Raw genomic sequence first — 18,835 nt, 5'->3', positions numbered from 1 at the left:
ATCAATACATATGAATATAATATAAGATGTATGATGTATGCGGATGTATGATCTTATTTCTAGTATTTTCGCAAAAATATCATTATTAAAAAAAAAATTCTTAATATTGCGATTAGATAAGAAATTAAAAATTAATTAATTAACAATTAAATTAATTAGAAAATCTTAAAATGTACATAATTTTTTTATTTAATAGTAAAGGAGAAGAGTGGGTGAGTTGAATAGGGCGTCACAATGTAACGTGCGCTCTATAAGACTAGGGTTCAACTCCCCTAGGGGGCAACTTTGGTTGCTCACACACCCGCTTGGGCGCCACTGTAAAATCTCGATATAAATCTAGCGATTCTAGACAGAGGTCCCGTTCGCGGGTATAGGCTCAGATTAGAATCCCAATTGGTTATCAGGTGCTGAAGGTGTAATGCCGGATGGAGCTTGATCTAAAGTCATACTAGAGGGTCGGTCCGAATATACGCTATTCGTTAAGACGAATGGGTCCATCTGTTGTGTGATGTGTAGGCCATAGAGGGTACAATCATGCCGGTGTTTAACGCCATCATCTGGCGACTCATAGAGGACTGTTTCTTCAGAAGCAAACATTCGCAGGTACGTAATACGACGCTCGACCTAATACCGAGAATAAATGTGATGTCTCTCATTTTAATTATCTTATTTGGGAATTTCGGGATTCTTTTTTCTCCCCTTATTTATTAAATATTTTATCTTTACTTATTACCTGTACGGTACACGTTATAAAAACATTAACAACACCGCAATATTTAAGAAGTAGGTAATGAAGAAATCAAAATTATTCTCGGTATTACGTCAATTCAATACTCATTATTATAAAAAAATCAGTATTTACCTCATTTGATTTGACTAAACTTTGTTCAGACACTTACAACATTTTAATTCTATTATTGTGTATAATTCCTTACAAAAGAGAGAACAGCGAACAAGTTCTTACCTTTTTATTCGTTGTTTACGTCTGAAAGTCTTTTGCTAAAGCATTGCCAGTCCTCAATGAAATAAAAAATAAACCAAAAACTCGCGAATTATTTTGAAATTCATTCAAATTTTTATTATGAATCAATATATAAGTATGTACAAGGGGGGCGGGAGCAAATGTTTTTATCATGTAAGTAGAAGACGACCATTCTGATATCCCAAATACTCAATTGTGCTGCAACACACTCTCAATTCGACACTAATAATAAAGTCACAAATTATGTACCAGCAGCATCAGCAGCAAAAGGAAAAGGGAGATAGAGGGAAGTTGGATATAGAATGTTTTTAAATATGATCAAACGATGTAAAATCGAACAGGACATACTTTCTCACACACAATCAATATTACACACACGCAAAGTTTAAAAAAAGAGGACAGGAGGTGGTGGCAAATAAATTAAAAATCTAAAAAAAAAAAAAGATGTTTTTTTCTTTTGGACAATCTCCTCCTTTTGATGGGAATTTGAGGGCGGCTCGGGCCATTTAAAAAATGCATGCCTTACTTTGTTTACTTTAGATTTTTTTTTCTTTTAAACATGTAAACACTAGTCGTAAGCGGTCGAATGATGATCACCATCATCCGAACGCGGGAGTAGAGAGACGCTGGAGGACATGCAGGGAAAAATACAATTGAAAAAAAAATAATAATAAATGATGTAATTGGGTGGAGTGGTGATTCTTTTTTTTCGCCCTGAGACGTAGGCTCACATTAGAGGGAGGGAGAGAAGGAAAAAAATAATTAGGCAACAAAACCCAACAACAACAAAAAAATCCCTCAAAATTATTTCGCTATCAAATTTTTGAAAAAATTTAAAAAAACAAACAAAAAACACACAAAGAACAAGATTGAGCTCTCTAGCTTTAGGTTTCACTTATTTAAGTGGTGTTTTGTTTTCAATGTTTTTTCACGGGGGGTTGTGTTGCTCATCATTTACATACAATAAGGTGAAAGGAGATATTATGTCATTTCTTCACATTTTAGAGATCACATGAACCGTTTTTTTTTTGTTTGTTTTGCTTAATTGCACCCAAACGTGCAGGACCCTATTTAAAGTTCATTCAATATTTTTGTTTTTCGAATTAGAAAAAAAAAAACGAAAAAATTCCTTTTTTTACTATGACACAATAAATTTCTTTCAAAGAACAACCAATGGAGGTCGTTTGTTTCTGAGGGATTATTGTGTGTGTGTGTGTGTTTTTTAAAAATGTTTCTTCTATAACCTCTCTTTCTCCCACTTCTTTCTGAATAAGGCTTCCGACCATTCAAAGGATACCCAATCTCCCGTGACCGCCGGTTACATATGAGGAGGGACAACAACAACAATGCTTAATAATCAATTCTTCGTCTTTCACAGAATACTATTGACAGCTTCATTGAGAGCCAGATCCACCTGCATTTCGCTGTTATTGCAAAACTGTTCACCGTTTTTCAATGGCGGCGGGAATCCTCCTCCTCCTCCTCCTGCAGCACCGCTGGCCTCGTAATTGGCAGAAGATGAAGACGCAACTGCGCCAATTGCGGCAGGATGGGCCGCATTGTTGGCCAGGTGTTGGAGATGCGGCGGGATGACATCGTCGCAGCCGTTGAGTCTCAACAAGTCGTCGATGGCATTCTGCATTTGGGCTTTGATATCTTCGTCGTAGATGACGCCGCCTTCCTCTCCATCAAATCCCTGCCATCAAAATGTTCCTTACAAATCTGGCACGTCTTCAAAAGTGAAACGGGAATCTCACCATGTCGTCGCGATCCCTGGCATCCGGGTAGAGTGCCAGCTCTCGCTGGATCGCCTCCCATTCGTCGTAAGGTTTGGACTCGATGGTACTGCCAGTGAGTCCGGCCATGGCCGAGTCGTTTATCGAGACGGAATGGTTCATCTCGAGGGACTCTCTGATCCTGCCGTTACTTTTGACGACGTCCTCCACCATAACTCGCACTTCTTTGTACTCTTGTGGTATCTGCAATTCAGATTTGTAGCCTTCGCCCTCCTTCCTCGTAAACTTCAGCAACGCCATCTGTTAAATAATTTGATCAAAAAGGTTAAAAATAAAATACTAAAGCAGACGCCAGATAAATTCGTGTCTAAAAATACTTTTGGCGTCAGTTTCAGATCTTCAGAAGGGGAATCTCTGCGGCCATTGACAATGTCGTTGGTGGCCACGGGAGTAGTAGTAGCAGTGGCACCCGAGGTGGTTGGCTCCGATTTCACGGGCCAAACGGGAGTCAGTTGCAATTCTTTGGCTACGCGTGTTTCCTCTTTCAGCCGTTCCAGTGACTGTTTCTCTTCACCAGCAAACATCCTCTCCACCATCACGTGTTCGGAAGTAGGAGCCTCTTTTGTGCTCTCCTGTTTCAAAACAACAAAAATCAATTATTCCGGCCGGATGCTGGATGGAATAATACTAAACTACTAACCATGAGAAGAAGATAATGATATTTGTTAATCATCTGGTGGAATTTGGAGAGCAACTGTTGAGCGTGAGTTTCTAAATCCTCTTCTTCCTTTTCCAGTTCCTGCGGAGTGGGACCCAGTTCGTGAAAGACGTGATAACGCACCAACCTTTTACAGGCATTCGTCTTATTCTTAAATGGGGTCCTGCAAATCCCACAGAGACTCTCACAGTTAATCGCATCCACAAAAAGCAGCCGAATCTATTGTGTACTCACTTGCAATCCGGCGCTAGAGCTCCGCTTTGATCGGTCTTCAGTTGGTGCTCAAACAGCGTGCTCTTACTTATGCTCGGCTTAGGAGGTGCAGAAGGAGGGGCCGGCCGCTTAGTTCCTCTGGCCGGTGTAGCATTACTTCGTCCGGCTTCTGCTGATGGAGCCGGAGATGCTACCGCCGTTGAGCTGTTGGTTATTGTAGTTGAGCTGCTCGTGGCGCCGGTGGAAAGAGTTGGAGAAGCTCCTCCTCCTGCTCCGTCCATTGTCGTGAGTATCAGCGTGCCCATCGGAGATTGAATGGTCGACTGGGTCGTCGTCACGCTAATAACATTGACGTTATTAGTGACGGTGGCCGTGCTGCAATTACTGGAGGCCGCTGGAGTGGAACACGAAGTAGAGATGGACGCTGACGTTGACACGGACACTTGATTTGATTGCTGCGAATTGGGAGTATTGTTGTTTCCAGTAGCAACGACACCAGTGGTCGGAGTCGCAGCTCGCAGCTGGGCGGCTGTCGGTTGAATTTGCCGCAATCCCGCCTGTTGATTCGACGCGTTTGACGTCGTCATCTTTAATCGAAAACAAGAAAATGATTAATAGGAGTGACAGATTACAGACGAAATTGCAAACTAATCAGCCACCCAGACAAATATAAGCTCAAAAAAAGAAGACGAGATGAGGACAAAATGGGGAGACTTTGGAGCAATTGATGAATAAAACAAGAACAGTAAAGCCAAAACAAAAATAGAAGTGAGAAATTGTCAGCTTGAAAAAATACCCTTGAATTTTTATCGGAGACGGGTTGGCGGAGAAGGTTAGCCAGGTGCGTATTTTGCTGGATGTTAGCCGGCACATTAGCCACTTTGCCTTGAGACCTCGACACGTTGGTGGGGCCAGTGTTGGGAGGGACAGGCTGAACAACAGACACTCCGCTCTCTGGAGCAGGAGGGGCAGGGGCGGCAGTAGTAGGAGTAGGATTCTGGAAGGAGGACACAAAAGCACACGTGGACAGGGAGGATAAGAAAAAATAAGGAACCAAATCAAATCAACAAACAAACAATCAATCATAAAAATGTGCTAACATGCTCAAGAAAGAAAAAAAAAAAAAATTTGTTCTACTCCAGCAACTTACGAATGGAATGCCCTGGGCATGCTGGCCCGGAATGGTGGGAACTGGCTTTCCCGTCGCCAGTATCTTTTGGTGATGTTCAATGAGCTTCTGCAAGAGAGAAGTGTCCTGAGGAGTAGGATCTTTTTTGGACGTCAGGTACTGGATTTGGGCCTGGATGTTGCGCAGATTCTGGGGGAACGAATTATTGACAAATCGCTAGAAATTAACACACCAATACTCTCGGTAAAAATTAACATTCAAGGGACCAGACAACTTATTGATTATTTTTCGAGATCCTACTTGTTGATTCTGAGGAGACAATTTGATCGTCTGCACTCGAGGCACCGAGCCCGTGTGGGCTGGAGTCGTTTGTCCGGTTGCATTCGTTCCGGCATTCGCTCCTGCCTTGACAGGAGGTGGTTTCTTCTTGCGCGGCTCGGGCTTTTTCTTGGGGGCATTGTTGTTGGTGTTGGCAGGAGCGGCTCTCTGGACAGGAGCCGCTTTGCTCTTGGTTTTCTTGGAATCCGACACTATCTGACTCCTGGCCAAATCCTCGAGGAACTCGTTCTGAAACCCGTGATTAGTCGAGTGCATCACTTCAGTCATTTGAGGAGGAGGAGCGGCAGGAGCCGCCACGGCTTGCGGTGCGGCCTGGAACACTTGAGTCGCTTGGGCGTCGAAAGGATTCGTCACAAACTGAACTCTCGGCTGTTGTTGGGCATCTGCGAAAGGCTCGCCCGTCAACTGGATCACTTGGCCGTTGCCCAGGGTCAGTGAAACGGCTGCAGCCGGTGCTTTCAACATGGTGGCTCCTTTAAGTCCATTGGCGAGCGAATCACTTCCTCCTAAGGCACTGGACTGTTCACTAGCCTGTTCACTCGGTTTGATAAAATTCCGCAACGTGTGAAGATCATCTTCAGACAAGGCCAGACCGTGTTGATGGAGCGTCTGAATGAGGTTCATTTCACTCAACATTGGTGCCAGCATCATCTAATTAAAAATGTTGATTAAACTCCTGGAACAAATTTACATTTAGCAATTTTTCATTACGTTATTTTCTTTGGTCTCTGTAGGCGGAATCGGCTGCTCCATCTGAATTTGGATCGGGAGTTGTTGCTGGATCTGCTGCTGCTGCTGCTGAGGAGGTGGTGGTGGTGGCGGCTGCAGAGTCGGTTCATCATCCATAAAGAAAGATTCGTCGTCGTCAACAATACCCGTTTGTTTCAGCAGTTCAGCCAAATTGACCTGGACAGCTGGCTTCTTTTCTTCAACCACAACCTGTTGATTTTCACACACACCATTAAAACAATTTCTTTGATTTACAAATAATCTAGACACACATACTTCTTCCTTTTTCTTCTTTGGCTTGGGCTTCTTCTTCGCGGGCGGCTTTTTATTGGGTGGGGTGGCGAATGTGGTGGATGGTGTTGTACTGTTGTTGGTGTTGTTATCAACGACATTATCACTATTCGGGATCAACGTCGTAGCGGGACTGGATACCAGCCGGATATTGTCTTGTTGCTGTTGTTGCTGCTGCTGGGGTTGTTGAGTAAGGTTGTTGAGGATATGAGGTTGTTGCTGTTGTTGAGTGACAATGTGAGGCTGTTGCTGCTGTTGAATGACGTGATGTTGTTGGATAAATGCTTGTTGCCCAGGATGATTACGTAAGAAGGTAGCCGGTTGTTGCTGCTGCTGCTGCGTCTGTTGTTGAGGCTGATGCTGCTGTGGTTGCTGGACGGCCAGGAAGGCCGGTCCGTTGGGCGTCTGAATCTGCTGTAGCTGGACAGTGCCCAGGCCAGGTAAAGTGACTAATCTTACCATGGGCTGGTGGTGCTGGGATATGGTAGGGTGGCAGGGGGGATTAGGGACGGCAGCCGCGACAGCAGTCGCCGGACGGTTGTTGTTGTTTGGGGCGAGATGGACGGTCTGACCAATCTGAGGTTGCATCACAATGCTCTGCTGCTGTTGCTGCTGCTTGGGAGGCGAGCTGGAAGGTACGGGAGGTCGGACGATCAGTTGGAAACCTCCGCTACCCTGCTGCTGAAGGAAAAACTGGCCTCCGGTTGGGGCCAGCGCTGGAAACATGGCGTTTCCTCCACCTGAGAAGACCAATGTACCCGTAGGCCCACCCGTACCCAATTGCACTACTTGGCCCGTCGCGTGTTGCTGCGTTATTTGCTGCTGGACGGGTTGTGGTTGTTGTTGTTGTTGGAGCTGATGCTGTTGTTGTTGTTGCTGCTGTTGTTGCTGTTGATGGTGAAGCTGTTGTTGTTGTTGCTGCTGCTGGACAATAACTGGTGATGAAGTTCTTGGACTACTTTAAAAGGGGAGAAAATGTTAACATTTTTTAAATTATTCTCTCTACAATCACTGGAATTATTTGACATACTTGACAGCATGAGCCTGTTGAACCGGGCCAGGGCTTGAGTTGTTTGCTGGCTTTGGCCTAAGCTGTGGCTGCTTGGAACGTGCAGCAGCCACAGGATGTCTCACTACCGGTTGGGAAGTTGTCGTGTTTGTTCCGGCTACTTGGGGAGGCGTGGCGGGTGGAGGAGCCGACACTATCTGAAGCACCTGGCCACCCGAAACGAGCTGCTGGACTTGTCCGACAGCAGCTAAAAGAAAATGGCCAACGATTAGAGAGAATGATGCAATCAAAATGGAAAGGAAAAATGACGTACTAGCGAGAGCCGGAATCGTGATGGTGCCAGCTGGCAACTGGACAGATTGGGTGTTTTGCCCTGTGTTGCCTGGACCTGGCCCAGGAGGGTAATTGATGGGCGATGCCACCGGTGTTGAGGACAAGGAGCCTGTCCTCTGTTGAGGGGAAGGAACTGCTCGGTAACTAAACTGTTGAGGACCGGGCGACGGAGCCGGTGCCGGAGAGGAGACCGAGTAAGAGGTGGCATGTCCAAGTGTATTGGGCGCCGGACTGGAGGCCAGCGAAGAAGGACTGGCGGCTGGTGGAGGAGCAGCGGGCGAACGAAGGATCACAGTCGCAGCCGGACTTGTACCAGGTGCCGGCGACCTGACGGGAACCGAGAACGGGGAATGTATCTGCTGTTGGTGGTGTTGTTGTTGTTGCAATTGCTGCAGCTGTTGTTGCTGCTGTTGGATTTGCTGTTGCAGACTGGCCAACTGCTGCTGAGTGATGGTATGGGTCGAATCCAGCGAAACACCACTGTGAGCGTTAGCAGCGTTGTTAATCCCACTCCCATTCCCTATTCCGCCCAGGAAACTTTCCAGGGCGTTGGGATCATTGATCACGTCCAACAAACGTTGCCCATCGTAATCCATATCCGTCAAGTCCTGAATGGATCGAATCAAGTCAGAATTATTGATCATGTTGTTAGCTCAACATTAGTTAATCAAGCCAACCTGAAACGGAAAGGAACAATTGATGTTCGATACAGGTGGCGCCGGTCACACATCCGTCAGGCCATAAGTTGGGCAAACCATGAACGTGCTCCTCCAAAATATATATCGACACGTTAGATTTATTTTCTATTGCTTATTCGACGATCAAGTGTGTGAGAAAAGTCCAATGTTGTTGGTTGTGAAGGCTCTTCCGACACAATTATGTAGAGCGCGTCTGTCGGTCACCACATCTGAAACGCAAACAAATGAACGAAATTGTGTTAACTGATCATCTTCTCGCGATAACATCCTCACAACAGCATTTTAGAAATTGGAATCGAATGGAATCGAGTTTCAAACATCCGGCCACTGGATTTTTAATGGCTAGTAAAAAAACGTGTAATGGGTTGAGGGGATATTCAATTTCGAAAAGAATAATCGTGGTAACAACAAAAACAAGCCGCCATCTTGGCGGCCGACGAATGCAAAACATAACAAGACGCAAATGTGATGGAATAACTAGCGATTTGGGTTGATTTTTCTCACTCGTGTGTGTTTTGATCGGGACTGCGCATGAGCGAAATAATAAAAAGGAAACCAAGGCAAACGGAGTAAAAGTTTCGGTGTTTTCTCTGACGACCCACTCAAGAATAAGCCAATGGGGGGAGCCTATACTACTGTCCGACAATGTATGGGGTCATCATTAAATAAGAAGCAAATCACTTAATGAACGAGACGATGATTTTCTTTCTACTATTATTAACGGAGGAGCAGCCGAATCGAGAGCAATGGCGTAGGTGCCCACGCTGGCAAACACGTACACACACAACACAACAGCCATTGATGTGGCAAGGGTATAGGGAATGAGCACACACACACACAGAGTCAAGGCTCGTTGTTTAGACGGTGGGGTTGGTTAAAAAACTTAATTAAAACACGTTGAAAACACTGATCGAGTCGATGAAAATGAGCGAAACGGATGGAGGACTACCTTAGCGGCGCGGCACACGTGACCCTGCCCCCGAGAATTCCATCATTCGAAATAATATCCCTTTTTCTCTTTACACTAGCTCCGAGTAGTCGGTTGTAAGAAAAAAGTTAAAACCGCGACACATCCACAAGCCTTGGCTGGGCTGCTGCTGCTGCTGCCCAAGCTCCGCCCACTGTATAGCCCAACGGTTTCCCCCTAGTCTCGCCAGTCAGAACCTTTGGGGTTCTCTCCAACGAATTCACGGAGGGACTTTCTACAGACAATTTTCACCAGCACCAGCAGTACGGGGAGAAACGAATATGTTGACGTCACCAAGCCACCCCCCTCCAATGGACAACTGGACTCCACCCCCTCCTCTCTAGGCTTCTCGTTTCTCTGCTTCTCTCTCAGATGCCTCTTCGTTTAATGAGGTAACTTTTGCACCCACATCGTATACACACACACACGCAGCAACACGATTGTACACACCTAATACGATATACTGTTGCAATCAGCGAGAATTAATTACAAGCATTTTCTATACTAGTCACAATGCTTTCTTCGGGTGACGACGACGCCATTGACTGATTAATTTCGACTATCGGTTGCTAGATGGCATTGTGCGATTGTGGGCTCCCCCTATGTTTTTCTGATGACATTCTTTGGTTCATTTTTATTCATTTTTTTATTTAATCGCATCACTGTGGCTCTTTAATCAAAGCCGTGGGTTGTGATGAGGGGACCTTCCATTAATGTGCATCGTTCACGATTTACGTTTTACGTCAGCAACAAAATGTATGTTGGAAAAGGGGGCGGTACTAGAGGTTTTTACTCACTAGGTAGGTCACTACTCCATTCGTTGGCTATAATTTACTACAGAAAACTTTTAGACACCATGAAAAATTAAACGATTACTAAAAATAATGATCAACGCGTGAAAGATAAGTTTTCAAGTGCTCGTGAAATTGAATCTTTTCCTTGGGGACTGATGCTTCGCCACTAGATGGCAGACTATGAGATCCAACCAAACTTGATTTATTAAAGGCCCGAAGAATCAATTAGAACCCAAGCCTAAATGTTCTCATTTTTCCCACCAGTGGCGCTAGCAACAAACATAAGACACTTGTCCGATCTGTGCGTTAAATTCTGACTCGTCATTTTACGCTTGAGCCGGTCGTTTGCAAGTAGCTCGTCGAGGATCTTCACGTGACATTCGATTCCTGCTGTTCGTGTAAACTTTGGGATATATTAATCATCATGGTCTATCAAGTTAAGGACAAGGTACACATTTCAATCGACTCATGCTCTCGGTTTTTGTTACATCATCGTTTGAAAGGAGAGAAACGCCATCAATTTGACCTCCTTTTATCGTTGTTGCGTTATGCCAAATTACAAAACCAACAACAAACTCGTGGACGGTTCCTTTTCCGTGTTTGATATACTTTCTTTTTGAAAAATTCTAGCAAGACTTCAATAACCAGTTGAAGGAAGCAGGAGGAAAATTAGTTGTTGTGGACTTTTATGCCACTTGGTGTGGCCCCTGCAAGATGATTGCTCCAAAAATTGAGGTCACCAACTTAATATTCATAACTGTTTCAAAGTAGGTGTTTCATCAACTTTCAAATTCTACTGCAGGCAATGTCGAAAGAGATGCCCAATGTTGTTTTCGTTAAAGTTGATGTGGATGAATGTGAAGATGTTGCATCTGAGTACAACATTTCGTGCATGCCTACATTCCTCTACTTGAAGAATGGTGTAAAGGTGAGTCATCTCTAAAAATTTCATAATTACAGCTTTCTAACTGTCGTTTCATTATAGGTTGCTGAGTTTTCTGGAGCCAATGAAGACCAGCTTAGAAAACTGATTGATCAACATAAATAGATTTCCCAGTTATGTGGCCTGTATATTGGCTAGATGAATACTATGCTCTTTTATATTAAATAATTGTGTAATGGGATTTTCTGCATTATACCACAGGAAATACAGGCTGACAAAAAAATTGTTCTTTCATTGTTAGATACAAATTACACTATAAACTAAAAGCATTTTCACATTTTCCCAATTGATGTGAACTGCAGCGTTTTTCATACCATTAAGAAGCCATAGCAACGGGAACCCCGACTTCAACAACAGCAATAATTTAATGACATTGCCTAAACCTAAATCGATGAATGCGTTCGATAAAGCTTTAACTAACTATATTAATATTGATCAGTGTGTCGTCCCTCTCTCGCTTGTAATGAAATCCAGTTTTTACGGTTGGGTTCTTGATAACTATAAGGATTTCACGGTCAGATTTAAATCGCTCAGTAACACACACACAAAGAGCCGAAACAGCCGCTATATCCAATCGATAACATAATAATTGGATTTCGAGTAAAACGTGACTCTCTAGCAATCTTTATTACATCAGATCTGATTACGACGGCAGTTAATACATTGTAATGGAAAAATTAAGGCACCGAGAGGGTCTACAGAATTTCCTATAGAAAAATGAGCCTACGATCAGAAAGGGAACCCTAAAAATTATAACAAGATACAACTGCATTTTCTTCCTGTTAGCTACAGCGATCACAACGGAATGTAAATTTAGAGTGCTCTTTTCCGTTTTGGAGGACACTTTGTCTAGTTATAGCGGGAAATTACCAAATAGGATGGGAATTTTTATTGCGCCATCCATTTCGTTTAACTGCAACTAGAATCATAATCGAAAATTATTCGACCGAATATTAATGATATGCCAATTCGGAATCAACGACAAAATTTACAATAAATTACGATTTTATTGCTACAATAAATTGCGTAACTTTTCCCAATATTATCGGCACAAAAAAAAATTCCCAATTCGATCATCTCAATCGATACTTAATCCAAAAACATTTAGTTCGCAGAACATTTCTGCCACTGAGACTTCATTCGACATCGACGAGCTACTGATCAAGACGTACATCAAGCATCAAGATGGGAAAACAGACACGTGAACGTCAACTGAAACTCGAAGCCAGAATTGTGAAGCTGAAAAGTCGAGTAAGTACCGCAGTCCTATCATTAAATAATTAAAATTTATGCATTCGTATAAATAGGAAAAAGAACTCCGAATCTCGAAAGATCGAATTGTGGCCAGGTTTGAGCGCACGTGCCAACTTTTAAGACGACTGAACCAGCTACGAGAAGAGCAGTGTGAGTTGTTGAAGGAGAAATTCCGATTGACGTTGCATCTGCAAGTCGACTCCGAAGTTCAGTCACGTGTTCAAAGAGAATTACAACAAGTCAGGACTTTACAACAACAAATCATGGCTAAAGCAGCTCAACAGGACCACGCTAAGGAGAACGTCGCCGGCAATCAGGTGTGACATTTCATTTTATTGCACGACTTGATTTATAGTCTAACTGTTTCTTTTATTAATTAGGATTGTGCCTCATCTAGCAATGTCGTAGACAAAATGCAGCGAATGGAAATTGAGCTACGATGCGGTATCTGTTCGGAGCTCATGGTGTCTGTAAGTTTGACAGTTTTAAACAAAATTAGTTTCGTTGACATTTCCAACAAATATTTCAGGCCACAACGTTAAACTGCATGCACACATTCTGCCAATACTGTGTCACTCAATGGAAGAATTTTGAAAAGAATAGAGCACCTATTGTCGGGTGTCCAGTCTGCAGAGAATCGATCACTTCAGAAAGGAGGAACTTCTCGATGGACAACATTATTGGCATCATCGTCGATGGCTATTCCGAGGATGAGAAGAATAACAGAAAGGAACTGATGAAACAACACCAAGAACTGTCCCGAAATTTGTTGACTGGTGAACGTCAACCCAACACATCCAATCCATTTTATCAGATAACTAACCGCAACGTTTTTATTGGAGAGATGCGAGTTGAAGAAATGCCATCACTTCCACGGATTAACTTACAAAATGGTCAGTCCTCTGTTATCAATATTTATAAATTTCAATCGAGTTATTTAAGTCTTATATTTATGCAGTTACTCGTCGCCGTTCTCTGTCGTCAGTGACATCTCGCCCTGCTACCGTTCGTAGACTTCAACAAGGGTCGGTGAGACCACGTTGGCGTTAACTTTTGTGATGTCAATTTATTTAAAAAGCTGTATATTATATGCTAGTTGCTATAATTTTATTTGTATTAATTTTCAGATTTATTACGATTTTCCTTTCCAAACTAATTAAGCATTTTTCTTATATAAACAGTATAAACTTGAGCTGTGAAGAGATTTCAATACAAAGATTTATAATTTAAAAAAGAACTGCTCTCTTTATCTCTTTTTCAGAAGGCACGGAACTGAAAGGGAAACGAGGCGAAATGTTGGTGATTGAGAAATAACTTTGTCAAGCTACGGAAGGAAAATCATAACCGCAAAAAGAAAAACATTTACAAAACGTCGGTGGTCGGGGTTATTTTCCACTTGACGCTTTGACGCAGTTGGTAGGCCAATGAATTATGTATACACTTCCTTATTCTTTAAATGCCCGATAACACAACGAATGACTGTTGCTTGCACATGCCTATGTCGACACATTTTGGTCTTGATCGATAGGAAAGATTGCCGGCAAGCATAACTACAAGGATACATTTCTTTGCTTCCAATTAAAGCAAAGAATATGGATGTCCATGACATTGGTGCCACTTGGCCCAGTGATCAAATGATAATTACCTTGCTGAAATAGGTGGAAGAAGTTGTATGAATCGTTGTTATCCAGGTAGGTGATGGGATCAAGACCTTGTGCTTGAGCTTCTTTAAATAGGCCATCACAAGTCGTAGCCCCAGCTGCTGCAGTCGGCCCATCAATACCTATAGATAAGTAAACAGACTATAGGCAAAAATAATACGATTAGATGTCAGTAAATTAATATTACCATCTGTTCCAGCGCTTAGAAAAACAACATCTAGTTCGTCTAAGGAAGCTGGATTCTCAGCTGTTTCCACCAAATAGCTCAACACCATTTCTTGATTCCTTCCTCCGAGACCAGAACCTCGAACTGACACTGTGGTCTCTCCTCCACCAATAAGACACAAGTTTTTGCGAGTGTTGAAGCATCCTCGAATCAGCCTCTCCAGGGTGCAGCAGAAACGTGGGTCAACGTTCAAGTTCTCCGCCGCGACAGATAACGCTTCCATGTGTTTATGTTGATCGTTAGATTTTGCCATCATCTGGGCAACAATTCGAGCTATTTGAGCAAAGTTCTTGCCTATTTCTTTGGCTTCTCCTTGAATATGGTCGCTCAAGACGGCCGTGACAAACCCAATCTGGGTAGCGTGAGCTTCAGCTGCCTGTAACGCAGTTAGGTTGCTTCCTAAAAAAACATTACAACAGTTAACCTTGACTACTAAAGATTTATTTTCAACCTTTAATATTACCAATCAAATAATTCCGGACGTGATCGAATGAAATTTCGTTCCTAGGCGACGTGAACGAGAGACACTTTGCTACTTTTACAGGCAGTTGGTTTTCCAACTGGTATTTCTGAATGATATTCCAGCCTCTGTTCTGTGGATCTTTATTTTCGACAGTCGGTCCGCTGGCTATGACATCAAGTGGGTTGCCGATAACGTCAGAGAGAATTAGAGCCACGGTTGTAGCTGGGTATGAAAGCTGAGCTAGTTTCCCGCCCTTGATTCGAGATAGTTTCTTTCTTACTGAATTCAATTCCTGTATGTTTGCACCGCTCTTTGACAATAGTTGTATGGTTTTCTGCTTGTCATCCAGAGTGAGGTCATCTACTGGTGATGCCAGTAATGCAGATCCACCTCCTGTAAATAAAAGCATTAATTCTAGCAATGTTAAAATCTTTAGGAAATACGGAATAAGGAAATACCTGATATTAATACAAACAAAACATCACAGTCTTTCAAGTTTGAAACCATTTCTTCTATTTCTTTAGTTGCTTTTAAGGACTCTTCATCGGGAATGTTGTTGACCGCACCTTCATAGATGGTGTACCGTTTCAGAAACTGATCTGGCAGACTGTACTGTGACATCACTCCATGTGGTATTGAGATGATTCCTTTCATCGTGTGGTGCCCAATAATTGTGTCCATTTGGAGAGCCATTGCTAACACAGCCTTTCCAAATCCTATATATCCAAAAAGTGAACTCATAAATATTGTTTAGACACATTTCATACTAAAGTATACCGATCACATGGCAGTTGTTGTCAACTTCAATCTCCAATTCTTCCTTAATTGTAACTACATTTCCTAAACATCTGACTGCTTGATTTACAAGTTGACCAGGCTTCACGGCATCCACGGCAGCTTTGTAGATGAGTCTGATCTCATTCATGACGTTCACCATTCCCAGCCAACAATTCTTTCAAGTTAATGGCAATAAATGCTTAAAACGTGTAGCAAGCAAAAGCATTTTTTCACGAATCTTACGAGTTATTGTTGTGATTTGAACGTGTAATTCTTTATTTTTCCCCTACAGTTCGTTCGTCTGCTAATGACACGTTGAATTTGTTAAGGCAGACGAAATCAGCTGATGAGTTAATTTTAATTAGCCATCAATAAATTCGCTATCACGCAATACAATCAAGCTAAAACTTTGAGAGTAAAGCCATAGGAATCTTTGCTGTAAACATGCCTTCAGATAGCTCATTGTAACCATATCTTTTATGTAAATAAGCAATTGATACTGGGTCGGAAATGTAAACGTTGGACTCTCAGCCTGATCGTGATCACGTTCGACGACCTATTCAAACGATACAAATTCTCTCATTTTTAACCAGTTTTACTAGTCTATAGTGATTGGTCCTTTCTCCATTATACGACGGAGTTGTTTACGCGCAGAATCCTGACCTACATTTTCAATCCATCGTTTCAAAATACGCGCGCTACGGCCACACGACCAGGGCTGCGTTAAAAAACTAACACGAAACATGATTCTAAATGCATGAAAGTAATCGGAATAATCAAGGGAAAATATTAAACGTAATTTAGATTTGCAGAGTTATGCAACCACCTCCATTTTACTGCGATAAATAAAGGAGCGTAGGTTGCAAAACCCAATGTGGCGAGCCACAGCTGACTTGGTGGATTTTTTAGCCTTTCTGTCTTTGTTATGGTTATTCGTACAGTGCCAGTGGCGAAGGACAGGAGAGAGTGTGCTAAGCTCATCGTTTGTTTCATTTGCTCGCTGCGTAAATCTTTGGGTAGTACATAATTTCCAAGATTCTAAGCTTGTTTTTCTTCCGTTTTTAATCGACTGCATTTGTTGTTTTACTGTACAAAAGGCAATACCTTGAGAGACCAGTTTCCTCGTGCTGCTTATAAATAAAGGTGACGTCACACACAAGGCGAGAAGGGATTAGAATTTTTGGGACTAGCAGTCGGCCATTGTGTCCTCTCTTATTAGTTGTGGCGAAAATAATTTCACAAATCAATCGAGTCTAACCTGAAAAGAAGGGGACCTACTCTTATTTCGAGGGGGAAACCCAGACTGAAGTTTTCCGCGAGGTGGTCGATTTTGGAGTGCAAACAAAAATGTCCTCGCCCAGTGCTGGAAAACGTCGAATGGACACAGATGTCATTAAATTGTAAGTTATTATTTTAACAGAATCATATCTGGCCTTGAGTTTCACACATGTTTTGCTTCAAACTCTTTTGTTTGTGGATTATTGTTTTTGACAGTCTTTATTGTAATACCCGCTGTTTTTGTTTTCAGGATTGAAAGCAAATACGAGGTCACTATCCTTGGAGGACTTAATGAATTTGCTGTCAAGTTTTATGGTCCAAGAGGAAGTAAGTGATGAGAAATCATTCATGGTTGTTTTCAGGTCATTATTTCATTGAAAAATGTAGCACCGTATGAAGGAGGGATTTGGAAAGTCCGAGTTCACTTGCCAGAGCACTATCCGTTCAAATCACCATCTATTGGATTCATGAACAAGGTTTACCATCCAAACATTGACGAGGTCTCAGGAACAGTCTGTCTTGATGTCATCAACCAAGCTTGGACAGCTTTATATGGTATTTTGCATTAAATGTACTTAAATCTTTATGAATAATGAGACATTGTCTTTTCATCTGCAGATTTGTCCAATATCTTCGAGTCTTTTCTGCCACAGCTTCTCACATACCCAAATCCAATTGATCCACTGAATGGCGATGCAGCAGCCATGTATCTTCACAAACCCGAAGAGTACAAGAAAAAAGTGCAGGTACATTTTCAATGTCTGACATGTGTCAATCCGTATAGATCAATAGTAACACCTGACCTTTTCTATTGACAAGGACTATGTGAAAAAATTTGCAACTGAAGAGGCTTTAAGAGAGCAGGAAGCCCAAGAAGCCGCTCACCTGTCGTCAGATTCGGAATCTTCCATGTCGGACTTCAGTGAGGACGAAGCTCAGGACATGGAGTTATGAGACTTTTTCGTTGTTTTAACATGAAAAATTTCGTCGTTTATTACGTTTTCTCCCCCTCTTCTTCTATCTCTCATTGAAGTGGCTAACATTTTTTTTTCTTTTTTTCCATTCATTCATCGTTGAACGGAAGAAAGGTTTCATCGTACAAAATTTCATCCCGATAATGGGCTATATTATATTAATGATTGCGATAAATCACCCACCACCTCTGGCACCTCTCTCTCTCTCTCTTTGCTCGTTTGTTATGGAAACAAAACTTTGCATCCTAATTATTCTCGGGATGTTTCAAATCCTTTTGAAAAAATTTCTGTATTAGAAAAAAATAACAAAAATAATTGCCAAAACCAATTTTTTCCTCCCTCCGCTCTTTTCCCGATTTTTAAAAAGAAGCAGCAAAAATTTCATTTTCATTCAAAAAGTGGAGATGCCTTGGGCAGTCAGAGAATAAATGTTTTAGAGTGAGAGCCCCCCCTCTTTTTTCCATCACATAATTCATCTTTTTGTTTGACATCTTTCGTGTGGATTTAGCATCGCTCATCAACTCATTTTGATCTTCCCCCCCCAAAAAAAACACTTTTTAAAAAAGACAATAATATCAACGTATATGCGCGGCGTGTGTGTGTATTTGTGTGTCGAGATGTCAAAAGTATCGTAGCGGAGCTTCACAGGCTCGGTAGCAATTTGACAAGATGTTTAGGTTCTTTTTGTTTTGGTTCTCTCGTCACTTGACAGGAGAATCGAATAGATTTTTCTTTTCTTGTAGCTTAATTCGTACTTTTGTTTCACCTTTAACTATTTTTGACCGTGCGTTTATTAGAGAAGATTCGATTGTTTCTTTTTTTCACGAATGTAACAGCACCGCGGAATATGCGGACCACAAAAAATCGATTTTTTGTTTTAGTTGGAAATGAAACCAAGCGATTTTAAGAAATTTGTATGTCGGGATGGAATACTTGGTTTTTCAAAGAAAAATAAAATCTCTAAAAAAATAAATAAATAAATAATTCTTTGTCAATTTTTTGTTTGTTTGTTTCAAAGGTGACATTTTATAGTGCAACCTTAAAACCAAACAAATCTCTCAATCAAAAGAAAACTTTCACTTTGAATGATATCGGCCACAGGTGTTCCAACAAATGAACCCGACCGGAACGTTTGTTTGGTGGGGGAAGAAATGTGTGTCTCGTTGACGGCCAACCCCAAAGATAAACGCACCTGTTTATATTGTGATTCTGGCCGACTGTTTTGCGTAGGCTGTATAAGCAGTCAACACGAAGGAAAATCTTTTTATTGCCTGCTGTCGCTAACCACACACATACACATAAATAAAAAATAAAAAATAAG

General features: G+C 42.1%; 5 protein-coding genes across 17 annotated transcripts; 3 read left to right on the top strand and 2 right to left on the bottom strand.

Annotated features, from left to right (window-relative positions):
* Positions 1–1,052: 1,052 nt before the first annotated feature.
* Positions 1,053–10,112, bottom strand: LOC124190963 (chromatin modification-related protein eaf-1-like). Of its 13 annotated transcripts, none has more exons than XM_046583853.1 (14): positions 9,942–10,112; positions 8,157–8,386; positions 7,460–8,087; positions 7,168–7,393; positions 6,123–7,092; positions 5,829–6,056; positions 5,079–5,768; positions 4,800–4,994; positions 4,446–4,646; positions 3,671–4,236; positions 3,419–3,599; positions 3,096–3,350; positions 2,740–3,018; positions 1,053–2,678 (listed from the first exon to the last, which is right to left on the bottom strand). In XM_046583853.1, exons 3-14 carry the CDS (start codon positions 8,073–8,075, stop codon positions 2,355–2,357), a joined length of 4,731 nt encoding a protein of 1,576 aa, XP_046439809.1. In that variant the 5' UTR covers positions 8,076–8,087; positions 8,157–8,386; positions 9,942–10,112; the 3' UTR covers positions 1,053–2,354. The 13 variants fall into 13 exon arrangements, with proteins under 13 accessions (XP_046439809.1, XP_046439804.1, XP_046439808.1 ...); XM_046583848.1 differs by lacking the exon at positions 9,942–10,112 and adding an exon at positions 9,595–9,712 and having other exon boundaries at positions 6,123–7,095; XM_046583852.1 differs by lacking the exon at positions 9,942–10,112 and adding an exon at positions 9,595–9,712.
* Positions 10,113–10,243: 131 nt separating this feature from the next.
* On the top strand, positions 10,244–11,542 carry LOC124190969 (thioredoxin-2-like). Its single transcript, XM_046583864.1, has 4 exons — positions 10,244–10,386; positions 10,569–10,673; positions 10,741–10,866; positions 10,924–11,542. The coding sequence occupies exons 1-4, from the start codon at positions 10,363–10,365 to the stop codon at positions 10,984–10,986; spliced, it is 318 nt and encodes a 105-aa protein (XP_046439820.1). The 5' UTR covers positions 10,244–10,362; the 3' UTR covers positions 10,987–11,542.
* On the bottom strand, positions 10,781–15,685 carry LOC124190965 (glycerate kinase-like). Its single transcript, XM_046583861.1, has 6 exons — positions 15,506–15,685; positions 15,263–15,437; positions 14,944–15,201; positions 14,486–14,878; positions 13,984–14,421; positions 10,781–13,918 (listed from the first exon to the last, which is right to left on the bottom strand). Exons 2-6 carry the CDS (start codon positions 15,420–15,422, stop codon positions 13,686–13,688), a joined length of 1,482 nt encoding a protein of 493 aa, XP_046439817.1. The 5' UTR covers positions 15,423–15,437; positions 15,506–15,685; the 3' UTR covers positions 10,781–13,685.
* Positions 12,000–13,291, top strand: LOC124190966 (E3 ubiquitin-protein ligase rnf8-B-like). Its single transcript, XM_046583862.1, has 5 exons — positions 12,000–12,132; positions 12,189–12,452; positions 12,516–12,605; positions 12,665–13,028; positions 13,094–13,291. Exons 1-5 carry the CDS (start codon positions 12,067–12,069, stop codon positions 13,183–13,185), a joined length of 876 nt encoding a protein of 291 aa, XP_046439818.1. The 5' UTR covers positions 12,000–12,066; the 3' UTR covers positions 13,186–13,291.
* A 465-nt stretch (positions 15,686–16,150) lies between the features above and the next one.
* LOC124190967 (ubiquitin-conjugating enzyme E2 H-like) lies at positions 16,151–18,054 on the top strand. The gene is made up of 6 exons (XM_046583863.1): positions 16,151–16,278; positions 16,360–16,662; positions 16,791–16,867; positions 16,928–17,095; positions 17,159–17,286; positions 17,360–18,054. Exons 2-6 carry the CDS (start codon positions 16,610–16,612, stop codon positions 17,492–17,494), a joined length of 561 nt encoding a protein of 186 aa, XP_046439819.1. The 5' UTR covers positions 16,151–16,278; positions 16,360–16,609; the 3' UTR covers positions 17,495–18,054.
* The last annotated feature ends 781 nt before the right edge of the window (positions 18,055–18,835 follow it).

Source organism: Daphnia pulex, chromosome 3 (assembly GCF_021134715.1).
Source record: "Daphnia pulex isolate KAP4 chromosome 3, ASM2113471v1".
NCBI classification, from domain to species: Eukaryota; Metazoa; Arthropoda; class Branchiopoda; order Diplostraca; family Daphniidae; genus Daphnia; species Daphnia pulex.
The sequence above is the reverse complement of the archived record's forward strand: the minus strand, read 5'-3'. Positions and strand labels throughout refer to the sequence as shown.